The following is a 19331-nucleotide window of genomic DNA, read 5'->3' as shown; positions in this document are numbered from 1 at the left end:
CTAAGGGATTTTCGGTTCAAACTTAGTGTAGAATTTAGTATATACTTGTATCCATTGTGTTTAAAATAAAGTGCATGTATTCTCAGCCCAAAAATATAGATTGCAAAAGCAATTAAAAAGGGAGCAAATGAAACTCACCTTAGCAGCACATAAAGTTGTTCATCGTAATGTGACCGAAACTCGGATTACCAAATAATCGTAGATCTCAACGTATCAATATTGTGATTCAATATTTCAGAAAAGTACGTAGACGCAACAGAGATGATAAACACTAGGTTTGACTTGCGAACAATACTCTTGAACATTACCCATAACCTCCTTAGTAATAACCCATAATTTTCTTAGCTCTATCCCGCTCGTAAAACTCATTTTTGAAAGTGACACGCTCATAACCTCGTCGTAGTATTGTATGTATAATACTAATTATTAATAATACTAATAATAATAAGATTAATAATAATATTAATCTTAATAATAATAATAATAATAATAATAATAATAATAATAATAATAATAATAATAATATAATAATAATAATAATAATACGGAGTAAAATGATTTTAATTAAAAGTGGAAGTAATAAAAATAATAATATTAAGCTTTTATAGTGTGGCCTGATTTCTCCTTCCATGCGATCACATGGATTTTAGGCTATCTGCCAATGCGATCGCATGGCCTCTTTTTCCAGCTCACATGTTTTTAACTCCTAGCTTGTCGACATAATATAATAATATATAATATATATAATTTAAATTAATTAATTATATATTATATTTTATTCCCGTGCATAGTTGATTTGTAATTTTTGTTTCGATTAGTCGTACGTCGTCATTCGACTTATGTCCCGGTTCCGGTTTTTCGAACGTCCTATCGTATACTGAGAAAACTTGTACTTTACGTTTCGTGAATCGTACCTTTGTCAAAATATAGTCTTAAATCATCCATAAACTATACCACTCGAGGTATAACTTATACATTTAAGTGTTTTGGTCATTTAATTCATATCAAAAATGGTTTTACTGTAGCAAAGTTACTGTAGCAAAGTCAATTTTTACTGTATCAATTCACTGTAGCAAATAGTGATTTTTGAAAACACTGTAGCATTTTTTTGGGTACTGTAGCAATTTGAAAATACTGTAGCAAATTAGTGTTTTACTGGTTCATCTTAAATGCTTTAGTTAACTTATCTAAATATCAATCGAATCAATAAACGAATGTTACTATCGTTTACTAAATAACTTGAAATTATATATATGTATATATCTTTTTAATATATAAATCAGTTTTTAAATACACATTGAAAGTTATCTATAAATAAATTTTAATAATAAATATTTCAACTTATCATATATATTCAAATAGATATTTAAACCAATAAGTTTAATGTACGGTATCAAACAATTAATACATTGTTACCTTTTCAAGTTATAGTATATATGTATCTATTTACATATAATTGTTCGCGAATCGTCGAAAACAACCGAAGGGTATTTAAATATATAAAAGTAGTTCAAAAATTTTGAGATTCAGTTTTACAGACTTTGCTTATCATGTCGGAAATGTTAATCATACAAAGATTAAGTTTAAATTTGGTCAGAAATTTCTGGGTCATCACATTTTTAGTCATAATACAAGATGCCCAATCTGCATCTGAGAAACCTGCTATTTTCAAATGTGGCTGGATGGGATAAAACAGACCTTTAGAAATAGTGCCCTTCAGATAACGCAACAAATATATCGCAGCCTGCATATGTTGATCCTTAGGAGCAGATATAAATTGACTCAAATGTTGAACTGCATATGAGATATCTGGCCTTGTCATCGACAAATATAACAACCTGCCAACTAATCTTCTATATGAATCTGTTTCAGTCAAAGGTACACCATTGTCAATAGACATTTTTAAATGATGAGGTAAAGGGGATGAACTAGGTTTGCTAGCAGTCAGTCCTGCATCCTTGAGCAAGTCAAGTATATATTTTCTTTGATGTAAATAGGTGCCTTTGCTTGTTCTGCACAATTCAATGCCAAGAAAATACCTTGCATGACCAAGGTCTTTAATTGTAAGCTTATTGTGAAGAGCACTTTTGAGCTGTTGGATTTCTGTGTCAGAATTTCCTGTGATTAGAACATCATCAACATAAACAAGTGCTGCAGTAAAAGTATGCATATCCTTTTTGACAAACAAAGAATAATCATGCTTTGACTGGATGTAACCAAGAGAAGCTAAGAACTTGTTCAATTCTTGATTCCATTGTCTTGAAGCCTGCTTTAAGCCATAAAGAGATTTGTTGAGTTTACATACTTGACCAGGTAGTGCTTTGGAATAACCTTCTGGTGGTTTCATATATATCTCCTCATCTACATAACCATGTAAGAAAGCATTGTTTACATCTAATTGATGTAAAGGCCATTCCTTTGCTGTTGCTATAGCAATTACAACTCTGACTGTTGCTGATTTTGCTACTGGTGAAAAAGTGTGCTTATAGTCTATCCCTTCTTTTTGATTGAAACCTCTGATCACTAGTCTGGCTTTAAGTCTTTCAACTGAACCATCAGCATTATATTTGGTCTTGAAAACCCATTTAGAACTAATGGCTTTGTGATTCTGAGGTAATTCAGTCAGTTCCCATGTTTCATTTGCTTCTAGAGCATTTATTTCTTTGTTCATTGTATCTACCCATCCTTGATGATTAGCAGCTTGAGTGTAAGTAGTTGGATCAGCAGAAGACAACACATGAAACAAAGAAGCCACATAATCCTATGGATAAGCTTGAAAATCCTTTTGTTGAAATAAAGGGTAAATAGGGGTTGTCTGCACACTATTAACCCTTTTTGAAGGTTGGACAAAATCATTCAACCAAGTTGGTTGAACATGTGCCCTTGTTGATCTTCTTGGCGGTTGTACATCTGCAACTGTAGGATTCTGTTGACTTTCATTGACTTCTGTTGTTGGACTATTTTGGCTGTTGCTGAGTTCTTGTGGTTGTGAAGTTGGTTGTAATGGTACTGTCATGTCTGTCTCATCCTCAAATGTTGGCATGAAAACTTCTTTTGAAACTTCAATGATATTATCTTTCATTATTTTGAAAGGAAAAATATCTTCCTTGAACACAACATCTCTGCTGCAAAAAATTTCTTTGGTATCCAAAGCATATAACTTGTATCCTTTTTGTGCAGGTGGATATCCAAGTAATACACATCTAATACCTCTGGCTTCAAACTTGTCTTTATGTAATTTTGGAGAATTAGCATAACACAAACATCCTATTGTTCTAAGATGTTCATAGTCTGGTGACCTCTTATGCAGTACTTCATAAGGAGTTTTCCAGTTCAAAACTTTCATAGGCATCTTATTAATTAAATAAGTTGCACTTAAAATGCAATCACCCCAAAAACTGTTAGGCAAATTTGCATGTAGCTTCAAAGCTCTAGCAGTGTCAAGGAGATGTCTGTGCTTCCTTTCAACCCTGCCATTTTGTTGAGGTGTATACACCATAAATCTTTGATGTATTATTCCCTTTCCCTTAAACAATTGTGCATATGTTGTATTCAAGATTTCTGTACCATTATCTGACCTTATAAATTTTGGTTGAACACCAAAATGTGTTTTAATGTATTGAAAAAAACTAATCAATACAGATTGTATACTTTCCTTTGTATGAAGCAAATAGGTCCATGTACATCTAGTATGATCATCAACAATTGTTACAAAATAATGTGCTCCATTCAATGCAGGTACCTTATAAGGTCCCCACATGTCAACATGAATCAAGTCAAATGGCTGAGCAGCCCTATTTTGACTAATAGGAAAAGGTAGTCTATGAGATTTAGCAACAAGACAAGTATCACAAAAGAACTCAGAAACAGATGCTTGATTACAATCTTTAACATGTATGAGTTTTGAAACAGAAGTATGACCTAATCTGGAATGAAATCTCTCAGCAGAAACAGTTGCAGACTTATTAATGACAACACTATTAACAAAAGAAGATAAAGCTATAAAGTCTTTGGAAGAAACAGTTGCAGAAGGTTTGCAGACATACAGGTTGTTGAACCCTTCACCAGCAGCTATTACTTGTTTAATTGAAGGGTCCTAGAATATAAACCATTTGGGAAAGAAAATGGCTGTGAGGAATTTACTTTTGAGTAACTTTCCTACTGATAACAAATTGATTTGAAACTCTGGCACATAGAATACTTTAGGAAGAACCAAATTTGTTGTGATTTGAACACTACCAATTTTATTGACCCATTTAATAGTACCATCAGGAAATTTGACTTTAATAGGCTGATGTAAGATTCTAATATTCTGAAATATTCGAATATTATGTGATATATGATCAGATGCTCCAGTGTCAACAATCCAATCATTTTCATAGTTAAATTTATCATAACTATCAGTCAATGCCTTAACATGAGCATGAAAAGTTATACCTGCACATGACTTGGATGTGTCAGCAATGTCTGCCTCACCTTTTCCTTTGAACAACTTCATCATTTCTTGGCAGACTGCATTGACCAATCTTTGATCCAAGTCCACTTTCTCATTATGAATTTCATTCTCAGAATCCATATTAAAAGGTGTATCCCTGTGCAAATAAGACTCAAAACTAGATGAAACATGTGCTGCAACCTTAACTTGTTTCTTTCCTTTCTTTCCATTGAACCAATTTGGATAACCAATTCTTTCAAAACAACCATCAAATGTATGCCCTTCCATGTTGCAGAAGGTACATTTCTTATCTTCTTTGCTTTCTCTATTGACCTTTTTGTAACCAGTAGCAGCAACATTCTTATTATGATTTGCATAAAATGCAGTTGGATGAGGATCAATTTGAGTCACTTGTTTTTGCTTCTCAACTTGTTGCACAATGTAGTATGCTTTATTAATGCTAGGCAATGGATCCATTGACAATATTTGGCTCCTCACAGAATCAAACTCATCATTCAATTTCATTAGAAATTGAATCAGTTTTGACCTACTTTCAATCTCCAAGAACTTTTCTACAATTCCACAGCCACATTCTTGCATCTTACCACAAGTACAAGTAGGAATTCCATTTAAACTTTACAACTCATCTCAATACCTTTTCAATTTGTTGTAGTAGCCTGCTACAGTAAGACTGCCCTGGTTAACCTTGCTCGGTTCTCTTTCTATTTGGAAGATCAATGGTCCATTGCTTTGACCATACCTTTCTTCAAGTTCCTTCCATAAACCACTTGCAGATGTGGCATAAGAGAAAGATTCAGATAACTCTGCAATCATAGAGTTCAGGATCCAACATGTAACCGTATAATCACTTCTGGTCCACCTTGGAAAGTCTTCATCAGTTATTGCAGGTTTGACTAAGGTTCCATCAATAAACCCTAGTTTCAACTTAGCTCCTAATGCCATCTTCACTGTGCGGCTCCAACCGAGGAAGTTACCTCCATTAAACGGCGTACTGGTTAAAGTCATGCCAGGATGATCCGAGCGCGCCAGATGAAGAGGATCGTTGATAGTGTTTTGCAAATTCTCTGCAATCACCATATTTTCGTGATCAAAATATCTTCAATCTCTGATAATGATCGTGTTAAGCTTATTCGATTAATCTAACTGTAAACGGATCGGAAATCAGATCGAAAATTGGTGAATTGATCGAAAATTGGCGAATTTGGGGTTTTAGGGTTAACGCTCCATGCGCTCTGATACCATGATAAACGGAAGCAATTGAGTGAAAAATTATTTCATTAAAGATCAATTGATCATATTACAAGTTTATATACAAGCTCAATTTGAGTATCTAAACAGAATTGATAACTGAATCAAAACTGACAACGAATCCAGGAGCTATAATAAGCTATAATATCTAATAGTTCTTCATCAGTGGGATAAATCTAAATCCAGGAGCGAGTGAAGAATCGTTTGCTGGCGCTGCTGATAACGAATCAACAAAAACTACCATATAAAATTTGATTTTTGAAATGATAATAAAGCTTTTTTTAAATATATTTAAGCTTTTTTCCCGTTTCAACTCTAGCGAAATTAGTATATTAGATTCTCCTATTTGAGGAGTTAAGTATACAATTTCAACCTCTTTAATTTGTTTAGTGGGAGGGACTAGTTAGTGCAACATACTTAAAGATTAAAGACTGTTAGTGGGAGGGACTAGTTTGGGACATGAAAACCAATTTAAGGATGATTTTTACAGATTTTGAGTGGGAGGGATGGTATGGGCTAAATATGAAAAACACATGGACTATTTGAACATTTTTGTCTTTATTTTTTTTTATCACACATTGGTGTAAATAAACCCAACTTGGAAAATTGTAGCCCAATTAATCTAAAAGAGCCCATCTAAAGAGTATTTGATTGGAAAACAGCCCAAATAGGCCAGGAAAGTAATAAAAAAAATAGAAAAACACATTATGAAGCCTCAAAAAAAAATTGCTAAAAAAATAAAACCAAAGCATGAATAGTATTTTTTTAAACCAATGTGAAGCCATCAAATAGGCTCACAATTAGAAGATTAGTAATGTACACTATTATTGATTAAAGTTGCTTAAATTATTTTTAGTTGTCTTCGGTTGACAATGTCTTTTATTTTTCAACATGGTAGAGATTGTCAAGCTAAAAGATATTTGAAGTTGAGATTGTGTAGTGTTCTTTCTTAATGATATAATATAATTAGAGAACAATTTTGCATTGCACAGAAATCTAGACATGTTTGAATATTGATATGCATACTTAAAGATTGTAGGTTCTTGAATGTTTGTCCAACTTTCTATTCGAACATATCCAACTTTATTTTTGTAACAACCCAACCCGTATTTAATCCGACCCATATTTTTTTTTTCTTTTAACGTAATTATATTAACGACTTTTTGGTCCCCATGATGTTTCCAAAAACGTCTTTAATACAATAATAAGTTCAAAAACCTTAAAACATTCAATATACGAATTAAGATTACAAAATACAAGTTTCGACCCATATGAGTTTAAGTTCCAAACAACTACGAGCATGATGTTTGGGGATAAACTACCCAATCCTAGGTCAATCTAAAAGTAATCTAAGCAAGCATCAAAAAGGAAAAATCATCTAAGTCCCGAGCATACCCTTGCCAATCCGCTTCCGAACCTAAAAATATAAACAACGAGAGGGTAAGCTAATGCTTAGTGAATGCAATACTTATACATATACATATATAGTTTACCTACGCGCATACACCTACCAATACCATGTAAACAAATGCATAAATGAGAGAGTATCAGCAAAATACAACTAGCAACAACGTTAGTATATAAACCACCACAATTATAAACTAAACATAACAAGGCATAAACATGCTAACCATTCTCCGCTTGCTACTACCGACTTGTAGCCGACCATTAACGTCGAGTCTCACTCGTACGATGTCACCGACTCGTGACTCATCATATGGTGTCACCGACTTGTGAATCACCAAAGGGTGTTGTAACGACCCGGAAATTTCCGACCAAATTTAAACCTTAAACTCTATATGTTTCCGACACGATAAGCAAAAACCCTTAATTTTGAGTCTAGAAAATTTGAAATCTATATTTATGAAATCCGTTACTCTTGACTATTCCCAACGATTCACGAACAATTATTTGTAAATAGATATATGTATATGAATATATGTGTAGATATATATATGATAACGTTATAACATAAATTACATTAATGAAATATTATACGATTTAGTTTCTGAAAGTAAAATGTAAAATAATTTATGTTAAAAACTTGATATTTAAAATATAATTATATACAGCAGATGGATATATATATATATATATATATATATATATATATATATATATATATATATATATATATATATATATATATATATGTTTGTCATTATATTGCATATATATATATATATGTATATAATATATAACTGTTAAATATTCAAAAATGTTATTTATAAACGGATAAATAGATGTAAATTTAAATATATAAGTAGAAAGCTATATAATATTGTAAATATAAATAAATATATATATATATATATACATATACATATACATATACATATACATATAATAGTTATTTATTTATAGACAAGTACATGTATACCAAAAATATAAATTAATATTGTATTTACAAATAAAAGTACGGAACAATTATATATATAAATACAGTGAGATACGTATTCAGGAATCTGTCATTTTCATACTGTAAGTGATTGCCAAAATTATATCAATCTGTTGAAATTAATCGAGCGTATTTTGTTAGTTACCTAAAACGAATATTGCTAGTCGACTTTTTCAGCTATAAAACAATTACACCAGAATCATGGAGTCTTTTCATTCACATTATCACTCATCAATTTCTAATGCTGTTACCAGAAGAATTAAACAGAAAATTTTATAAAAACATTCGATTAGTTGTTATTTGTTTCTGTTTAGTTGTAAACCAAAACCACCACCAAAACCCTTCATCTCTTTCTTCTTCTTCTCTCTCTATTCATATCTCTTTTAATCATGATTCAAAGAACCATCGAAACCGTTGCTGCTATCTGGATTTATGTTTTAGCCGTAAAACTACCATAAACCACCTCAAACACACCCTTCTCCCTCTAAAAGAAAACCTGCAGCTCCATCTCTTTCTTCTCTCTCACTCACGTTCTTGTTTACAACCAACTAAAGCCATCAACCTGATTATTATTGTTTCGGTTCAGCATAGGATTATCTTTCTTCCTCTTACCGGAACCACACGAACTACCACCCATATCCCCACGTTTATCCTAATCGTCAAACACCATTCTTTATTCAAACAGCAACTACCATTAAACCTGCAATTATTCTGCTACTCGACTGTATTTGTTCCCCGGTTTATCTCTATTTTTTTTCTTCTCTCTTTGAATCGATAAGGATGATGAAGTGCAGTTTTTTTTGGTCGTTTCCTTTATGGCCGACACTCAATAAATCAAATACCCCATTTGATTATCAATTAAAAAGGGAATCGAGCTGTAAAGTGGTATAGGATAGCGACTAATTCTTTTGATCCTTGCCATATTTTCCAAACGTAATAAACATGGACATTTTAATCTGTTTTTGGACTGGTATTATCTGTTGGATCGGGCTAGAATTCGTTTTCCTGTTGGGCCGAAATAGGATGGGCCAGATTAACAGGAATGTTGAAGATAAGGGCTGGGTAAAACGGGTTATAAACACTCAAATCGTGTTATAATCAGAAAGACAGGATCGGTCTAGTGGTTAAGTGATGGTGTTGTGTTTCGAGAGGTCGGGGGTTCAAGCCCCGTCCTGGACAACTTTTTTTTAAAAACCTGTTTATATAAGGTAATTATTAAATTATTATTATTACTTTTAATTTTATTATTATTATTATTAATATTATTAGTATTATTATTGTCATTATGGTTACTATTATTATTATTACACTTATCATTAATGTTATTATAATTATTAATATTAAGTATTTAAAATTATTATTATTAATGATATTATTGTTATTATTATAAATATTTTTATTAATAACAATAAAATTATCATTTTCATTTTTACTACTAGTATTATCGTTATTAATAAGGTTATTAATATTAGTAGTAGTAAATCATTATTATCTAAATTATTTTTTTTTACAAATAAAATTGAGATATACAATATAATCAAAGAAATAATATAAGTATATGTTTTATAAAAATGAAATTTGGTATAAAATCTATGAAACTACAAATATGTAAATAATACATACTATTAAATAAAATTTTGTGATTTACAATATAGGTATTAATAAATATACAAATAATACAGGTTCATGAATCCAAGGCCAACCCTACACATGCTCAATGATGTTATATGTATTTTTACTACAAAATACAGTATGGTGAGTATATAGTCCCACTTTTAAACTCTAAATATTTCGGGATGAGAATACATGTATTTTATGTTTTACGATATGGACACAAGTAACTGAAAAATATGTTCTACGTTGAGTTGTACCACTGGCATACTTCCCTGTAGCTTGGTAACTAATATTTACAGCGGTATTGTAAACGCGAATCCTGTTGATAGATCTATCGGGCCTGACAACCCCAACCGGACTGGACGACCAGTATTCAACGGTTGCACAGTACTTCGTTTCGTGACTACACTTGGTACAGTGTAGTAAGATTTCATAATAAAGGGAATATGCGACGTGATTAAATGTTAAGTATGGTTACCAAGTGCTCAACCACTTAGAATATTTTTATTAAATGTTTACATATGAAATCTTGTGGTCCATTGTTATAACGCTACTAGCATCAAACCTATATATCTCACCAACTTTATGTTGACGTTTTAAAACATGTTATTCTCAGGTACGAATTAAGTCTTCCGCTGTGCATTTGTTCATGTTAAGGACATATCTTGGAATCGATCATTGCAATGGAACCAAATGTTGAAGACTCTGTCCAGATGGATAAGGACGGGTCTTTACAGGTGGTATCAGAGCATTGGTCTTAGCGAACCAGGCCTTGCATTAGTGTGTCTAACTGGTAGTTGTTAGGATACATTAGTGAGTCTGGACTTTGACCGTGTCTACCTGTCAAAAGTTTTGCTTATCATTCCTAGTCGAAAACTATCTGCTTATCATCTTTAGGAATTACCTGCTTAAGTCTAGACACGTCTTATTGCATTTACTGCATTGTTAATGTATAGACAAATTCATATCCTAGTGTATCTATTACGATAAACTTTGCCTACTATTTTCCGTAAATTTCTCCGTAATTTAAGGAATCTTGGTACTATATATATTTATGCATATTATGCATTGAGTATACCATCCAACTCTCATTGCTCTCACTAAGCTTTTTCATACCAAAAATCTTTCTGTGATCACGTACGATGGCCTCCACGAATCGACAAAGTTCCTCTGGCTCCGAAGATAGTGTGACGGGAGCGCATCAACCGATCAACTACCGAGATTTCTTTAGAAAGTGGGGATGGGTTCGCGAGATACTTACACTATGGAGAAATGAAGAAGGTACTCCATATCATGAGCCGAATCTACCGCCTAATGTCGGAGTACTCGACCCGCTCACCGGCGAACCTGTTCGCAATACTGTTTATACCCTCGTTGCAAGAATTTTTCGTCTTGAGGCTGCCATTAACGGAACTAGAGAAGATATCCAACCTCCATCTCACACTAATAACCGGCCAGGGTTAGTAGAAGAAGTCAACGAACTTCGTGCTCGAGTAGTAGCCTTGGAGAATATGGTGCAAAACTTAACAGCTCCAACAACATCACCGGCACCAATATCAATACCAGTACCCCCAACAACTCAAGTTTCAACATCACACGCCTCAACATCTCATTCTGTACCTCGAACATAATTATCATTCTACGTATCGTTCTATCTACTTTATCTTCGTTTTACATATCGCTCTACATCGATTATGTTCGCTTCACACATCGTTCTACCTCATTTATCTTCGTTCGACATGACGATTATGTAATCTCTGGTGTTTTAGAGATCATGTAATCAAGTGCCAACAATAAATCAAATGAGTATAATATTCTATTGACTCATTAAATTCATAATTACATCCGAAGAAAATATATATGCAAGTACATTTTTATAAAGATTGTAATTAAAACTTCTTCCGTACAAACTATTAATGATGAGAATATTTTAACGGGTGGGTAGTACCCGAGGAATATTTAAAATTCACATTAACAAGTTACACTGTACATTCTTCGAATCTGATTCAACGGTTATTTACTATCCTACCTACAATCACCGATATACGTATCCATTCATCACATAATAACCATTTTCATTCAAAATTTCATATTTGGATTTTGAATCATTAGAATCCAACAAGTGGCATAATGAAGAAAACATTGGATATAATAAAATTGTTAGAAACACACGATTTAACTAATTAAAAAAAAATCTGTTAAGGATTCCACGCTAACTGTTCCGGCTAACTGTTCCCAGCTAACTGATTAACATTTAATTTATCGCAATTTACATTCTCGCAATTTTATTTATCGTCATTTAATTTCTGTTATTTACTTTTACGCACTATAAATAACGGGACACGTATTCAAGGTCTCGACTTATTATATTGACCCATCTATATATATATTTCGGAACAACCATAGACACTCTATATGTGAAGGTGGGAGTTGGCTATACAGGGTCGGAGTTGATTCCAAAATATATATATACTTTGAGTTGTGATCGACACTGAGACCGGTACACGGGTCACGATACGTATTATTTAATTCGAATATTATATATTAAATTATATATGAATATATTGGACCATTGAACCATCGGACTACTGAACTGCGAACTTTGGACAATTAAAATGAATTAAATTAAAATATTGGTTATAACATATGAAACTAAACAATTCTTCAAGTTTGCCACTTGATTCTATCTCAAACCTCATTTGTATTTTGACGATTCCGAACCGCATTCAAATCTTATCATGATTCTTGAAAATATTTTGATCAAGAAATTAACCCAGCCGCACCTCGTCTACGGAAGAAGATTTATGCGTACAGTTATGCACTTGAAACTTCCGAAACCAAAGTTATAGTTAAAACGTATCCGCATCGAATTCCTTATCAATTATTAGCAAAAAAAAAAAAAAAAAAAAAAAAAACCTCACAATTTCTTTTTCAAGAAGTTGATTTTGTCATAGCTCCACTTCAACTTCTCCGTAAGACCACTTTTATTATAATCTCAATATATACGTATTCTTTCGCCGTCGTTACTGGAGAATTTTTTTCCACCATACCACCATCAGCATTTAAATATCTAAAAACACAAAACTCTTAAAATCATCTCGGTTTGAAAACCAATGACCCAGATCCGTTAACTGTGAGAATGCTGACAAAGCAGCATGTTGTAGATGGTCTTAATGGCCAAAAGTAGATGATAAAGAGAAGAGGGTTAGGAACGCTCGATAGAAAATTTAGAACCGAAAAGCGGATTATGCGAAACTATGAAGGAAGCCGTAGACAAATCACAAAGAATAAGTTTGACTTCAAAGGATCCAAACGATTCAGTATCTGCTAAAATCGTTAGTAAGAACCCTACTCCTTTATTCTAAACCTTTTCGGATGATATTCTTCATCAACATTTTATCTTAGAGATTATAAGATATTTTCATATCTTCCGTTATGCATATTCTCCATATTTCTGGAGATATTTTCACAACTATTCTTATCTGGGATCGTTTATCACTCTGTAACATCTGCGTTACAACATAAAAGAAACTGTGTTAGTTTCTAAAATTCTAAAACCTTCAAGTTTAAAATATGAATGTTTTGAAGCAGTGTTGGGAACTGATGCGTGAATTAGTATAATATAATGAAACTTGATCAACTTCATTATATTACAGTAAGTCATGTTGCGTTTCTAATGGAATGTGATGATTCACAGTACCATCATCATGTGCCATGTTACACGGCTCTTACAATCTATCCAATCTCTAAACATATCAGGAAAATATTCTCTTGATGATTCGGTCTTTTCCAGGATATTCTGGTAATTTGACAAATCAAAAATCGTGCCATTACCAATTCTCTCTTAGGACATTAACTATATTCATTTCGAATTTCATACCTACGAATTCCGGACCATTACAAAAGATGCTTAGTTGAAAAGGAGGAAAAGAAAAAGAATGAAGCTCCGAAATTGAAATTTGAGTATAAATCGCAGTAAATGGAAAAGAGTATTAACTGTGGATGATAATGATTATAGAAAACAAAAGCAAGGACATCGAAGTATAAGGGAAGATATAAAACCCAATAATCACCCAGAAACTACAAACCGTGTATATCAATACGTATTGCGACGTAAAGACACGGGAGAATAAGAAACATTATAATTCCAAGAAAATCATAAAAGTAAATAGATTCTTCTGGCGGCAAATGAAAAAGAAGAATGAAAGATATGAAGGTTAGAAGTATAATAAGAATCAGGATTGGATGGAACATATTAAGAATGAGTAGAGGAAGAAAGAATAAAAGGTGTGGAGAATAAGTAAAACGAAGGGGGTGGATTTATAGCAATATATCCGACAGAGAAATCAAGACAGATCGCCGCATTTAAATCAAAGAAGATCCTGATCGCCAAAGAACCAAATCTTATTACGTAAAATTTTCTTTAAATCTCTTAAATCTCGGAAGTCAATAGTGACTACATCATCGGTTAGAACAAATCCATACATACTCAGTTCATTCTTTATTGATCACTTCATTCGTGCGCTTTACATAATCGAATCATTTTATCTATATCTTCCAATAATGATAAAACTTTATTATTATCACATATTCGTCATGAAAAACTTCCTATTGTTAATTATGACAACCTCTACCAAATTTCGGGGACGAAATTTCTTTAACGGGTGGGTACTGTAACGACCCGGAAATTTCCGACCAAATTTAAACCTTAAACTCTATATGTTTCCGACACGATAAGCAAAAACCCTTAATTTTGAGTCTAGAAAATTTGAAATCTATATTTATGAAATCCGTTACTCTTGACTATTCCCAACGATTCACGAACAATTATTTGTAAATAGATATATGTATATGAATATATGTGTAGATATATATATGATAACGTTATAACATAAATTACATTAATGAAATATTATACGATTTAGTTTCTGAAAGTAAAATGTAAAATAATTTATGTTAAAAACTTGATATTTAAAATATAATTATATACAGCAGATGGATATATATATATATATATATATATATATATATATATATATATATATATATATATATATATATATATATATGTTTGTCATTATATTGCATATATATATATATATGTATATAATATATAACTGTTAAATATTCAAAAATGTTATTTATAAACGGATAAATAGATGTAAATTTAAATATATAAGTAGAAAGCTATATAATATTGTAAATATAAATAAATATATATATATATATACATATACATATACATATACATATACATATAATAGTTATTTATTTATAGACAAGTACATGTATACCAAAAATATAAATTAATATTGTATTTACAAATAAAAGTACGGAACAATTATATATATAAATACAGTGAGATACGTATTCAGGAATCTGTCATTTTCATACTGTAAGTGATTGCCAAAATTATATCAATCTGTTGAAATTAATCGAGCGTATTTTGTTAGTTACCTAAAACGAATATTGCTAGTCGACTTTTTCAGCTATAAAACAATTACACCAGAATCATGGAGTCTTTTCATTCACATTATCACTCATCAATTTCTAATGCTGTTACCAGAAGAATTAAACAGAAAATTTTATAAAAACATTCGATTAGTTGTTATTTGTTTCTGTTTAGTTGTAAACCAAAACCACCACCAAAACCCTTCATCTCTTTCTTCTTCTTCTCTCTCTATTCATATCTCTTTTAATCATGATTCAAAGAACCATCGAAACCGTTGCTGCTATCTGGATTTATGTTTTAGCCGTAAAACTACCATAAACCACCTCAAACACACCCTTCTCCCTCTAAAAGAAAACCTGCAGCTCCATCTCTTTCTTCTCTCTCACTCACGTTCTTGTTTACAACCAACTAAAGCCATCAACCTGATTATTATTGTTTCGGTTCAGCATAGGATTATCTTTCTTCCTCTTACCGGAACCACACGAACTACCACCCATATCCCCACGTTTATCCTAATCGTCAAACACCATTCTTTATTCAAACAGCAACTACCATTAAACCTGCAATTATTCTGCTACTCGACTGTATTTGTTCCCCGGTTTATCTCTATTTTTTTTCTTCTCTCTTTGAATCGATAAGGATGATGAAGTGCAGTTTTTTTTGGTCGTTTCCTTTATGGCCGACACTCAATAAATCAAATACCCCATTTGATTATCAATTAAAAAGGGAATCGAGCTGTAAAGTGGTATAGGATAGCGACTAATTCTTTTGATCCTTGCCATATTTTCCAAACGTAATAAACATGGACATTTTAATCTGTTTTTGGACTGGTATTATCTGTTGGATCGGGCTAGAATTCGTTTTCCTGTTGGGCCGAAATAGGATGGGCCAGATTAACAGGAATGTTGAAGATAAGGGCTGGGTAAAACGGGTTATAAACACTCAAATCGTGTTATAATCAGAAAGACAGGATCGGTCTAGTGGTTAAGTGATGGTGTTGTGTTTCGAGAGGTCGGGGGTTCAAGCCCCGTCCTGGACAACTTTTTTTTAAAAACCTGTTTATATAAGGTAATTATTAAATTATTATTATTACTTTTAATTTTATTATTATTATTATTAATATTATTAGTATTATTATTGTCATTATGGTTACTATTATTATTATTACACTTATCATTAATGTTATTATAATTATTAATATTAAGTATTTAAAATTATTATTATTAATGATATTATTGTTATTATTATAAATATTTTTATTAATAACAATAAAATTATCATTTTCATTTTTACTACTAGTATTATCGTTATTAATAAGGTTATTAATATTAGTAGTAGTAAATCATTATTATCTAAATTATTTTTTTTTACAAATAAAATTGAGATATACAATATAATCAAAGAAATAATATAAGTATATGTTTTATAAAAATGAAATTTGGTATAAAATCTATGAAACTACAAATATGTAAATAATACATACTATTAAATAAAATTTTGTGATTTACAATATAGGTATTAATAAATATACAAATAATACAGGTTCATGAATCCAAGGCCAACCCTACACATGCTCAATGATGTTATATGTATTTTTACTACAAAATACAGTATGGTGAGTATATAGTCCCACTTTTAAACTCTAAATATTTCGGGATGAGAATACATGTATTTTATGTTTTACGATATGGACACAAGTAACTGAAAAATATGTTCTACGTTGAGTTGTACCACTGGCATACTTCCCTGTAGCTTGGTAACTAATATTTACAGCGGTATTGTAAACGCGAATCCTGTTGATAGATCTATCGGGCCTGACAACCCCAACCGGACTGGACGACCAGTATTCAACGGTTGCACAGTACTTCGTTTCGTGACTACACTTGGTACAGTGTAGTAAGATTTCATAATAAAGGGAATATGCGACGTGATTAAATGTTAAGTATGGTTACCAAGTGCTCAACCACTTAGAATATTTTTATTAAATGTTTACATATGAAATCTTGTGGTCCATTGTTATAACGCTACTAGCATCAAACCTATATATCTCACCAACTTTATGTTGACGTTTTAAAACATGTTATTCTCAGGTACGAATTAAGTCTTCCGCTGTGCATTTGTTCATGTTAAGGACATATCTTGGAATCGATCATTGCAATGGAACCAAATGTTGAAGACTCTGTCCAGATGGATAAGGACGGGTCTTTACAGGTGTCACCGACTTGCGAACCACCCACTAATACGTATGGGTCACCGACTTGTGAAAACCATGTGGCATCACCGACTTGTGAAGCACCACTAAGTGTCACCGATTTGTGAACACTATGAAGTGTCACCGACTTGTGAATCACTTCCTGGACTTATGGTATCACCGACTTGTGAATCACCATTAGGTGTCACCGACTCGTGAATCACCTACCGAGACACTACTGACCCGTAGTTCCCTACCCGCATACAAACTAAATAATTCACCGACTTGTGACACGACACCTATACTAACAATAAGTCATCGGCCCGTGACATAACACCAATACTCACGATGTGGCACCGAAGACCCACATCGTGTACGAGTAAATAAACTACATACATACATGTATAAATATTCCACTCACCTCGATTACTTGAAAAACAACTCCCACTTGAGCTCCTAATCGTCCAATGTGAACCACCTAGATAATCCACAAACAAGTAAGCTAAACACTCTAGCTTACGCCCAAAACACTATAAGTGCAAATTTCGACCCGTTTGCACATACATAGCTTTAACTAAGTCAAAACTCGTCCAATATCCTCATAATCATGATTTACGAGCGACTATGTTTCACTAATACCTTTTACACAAGGTTTGATCAACCGATCCCCCATTTGGACTCACGACCCGCCCAAATTGACATAGAGTGCAATCTACTCCTTTTCGCACTTTTAACGATACTCGAAAGTTCAAAACTAACGAGATTACTTCCCGCGTTCCCGAAATACCTAAGTACACCTCTTTTAGTCTTTGGACGCATTTAAATTCGACATTTACACAAAAACCCATTTTGACCTAAAACTAGGCAAAACACCAAGTTTGTGAACATACACTTCAAATCACTTTTACTACCAACTAACTAGTGATTTAAACCCTTAAACACGATTATAAACTCACTAATTTCATTAACCAACCCTAAACCCACCAATGGTCTTCCACACCATCTACTAGTTTAAATCTTCAATTTAATAACTAGTGGGGTTTTACTCAAGAACACATAGTCAAAAGCCCTAAATTTAAATGATGAACACGAAAATGAATTTTGGAGTTAGAGCTTACCGCTAGTATCAACTTGTAGCTAAGAACGAGGAGAACAACTTTTCTTCTTGCTCCAAAGATCGAATCACGAATCTTCACACTCGAAACGCACTTTGAATCTATGAAGAGTTTATGTTTTGGGAGAGAAAATGGAAAGAAAAGATAAAAGAAAATGAAGAAAAAGAGATAAGTGGCTGGTATTTGAGCCACAATCTGATCCACACGTGAAAAATACGAAAATACCCTTGAACCACACCTATTTAAAACTCAAATTCGGATCAGGTGGGCAGAAATGTCGCGGCGCGGCAAATCTATCTCGCGGCGCGGCGTTTAACTGAATTATCGGGCTGTTAACTCGACTTCTGATCCTGGTTTACTTGTATCCTCGCGGCGCGACACCGGCCCTCGTGGCGCGACCAACAGTGCATTTTGCCCAATTTTCGGTTAACAAATCCAAGGGTCATAAACCCGACTCGTACACTTCATATCCACTTCGTATACACACTTAAACTTCACTATAAAGTCTCACATGGCTTAAAACCTTCATGAACCATGCGTACATTACCATATATATATATATATATATATATATATATATATATATATATATATATATATATATATATATATATATATAATTTCCAAGCTCATGCATATTTATATATTTTACGCGTACAAAATATTCGGGTCTTACAATTCTCCCCCACTAAAACTCGATCACGTCCTCGTGATCTTCGTTACTTACCCAGTCGGACCTACACTCCCCGGTCCTTCATAACTACACATCCGAGCGTTACACCTCGCATCTTACCTTCTAATTCGTGAAAATTCGACTAAAACTCGCACATAACGACTCTTAACTAATTCTTACCACG

The 19331-nt window shown here is 32.6% G+C and overlaps 1 protein-coding gene across 1 annotated transcript; it reads right to left on the bottom strand.

Annotated features, from left to right (window-relative positions):
* Positions 1-5083: 5083 nt before the first annotated feature.
* Positions 5084-5533, bottom strand: LOC139899959 (uncharacterized). The gene has a single exon (XM_071882780.1). The coding sequence runs from the start codon at positions 5531-5533 to the stop codon at positions 5084-5086; it is 450 nt and encodes a 149-aa protein (XP_071738881.1).
* Positions 5534-19331: the final 13798 nt, after the last annotated feature.

Source organism: Rutidosis leptorrhynchoides, chromosome 3 (assembly GCF_046630445.1).
Source record: "Rutidosis leptorrhynchoides isolate AG116_Rl617_1_P2 chromosome 3, CSIRO_AGI_Rlap_v1, whole genome shotgun sequence".
Taxonomy (NCBI): domain Eukaryota; kingdom Viridiplantae; phylum Streptophyta; class Magnoliopsida; order Asterales; family Asteraceae; genus Rutidosis; species Rutidosis leptorrhynchoides.
Note: the sequence above shows the minus strand (reverse complement) of the source record. Positions and strands in the feature narration are given on the sequence as shown.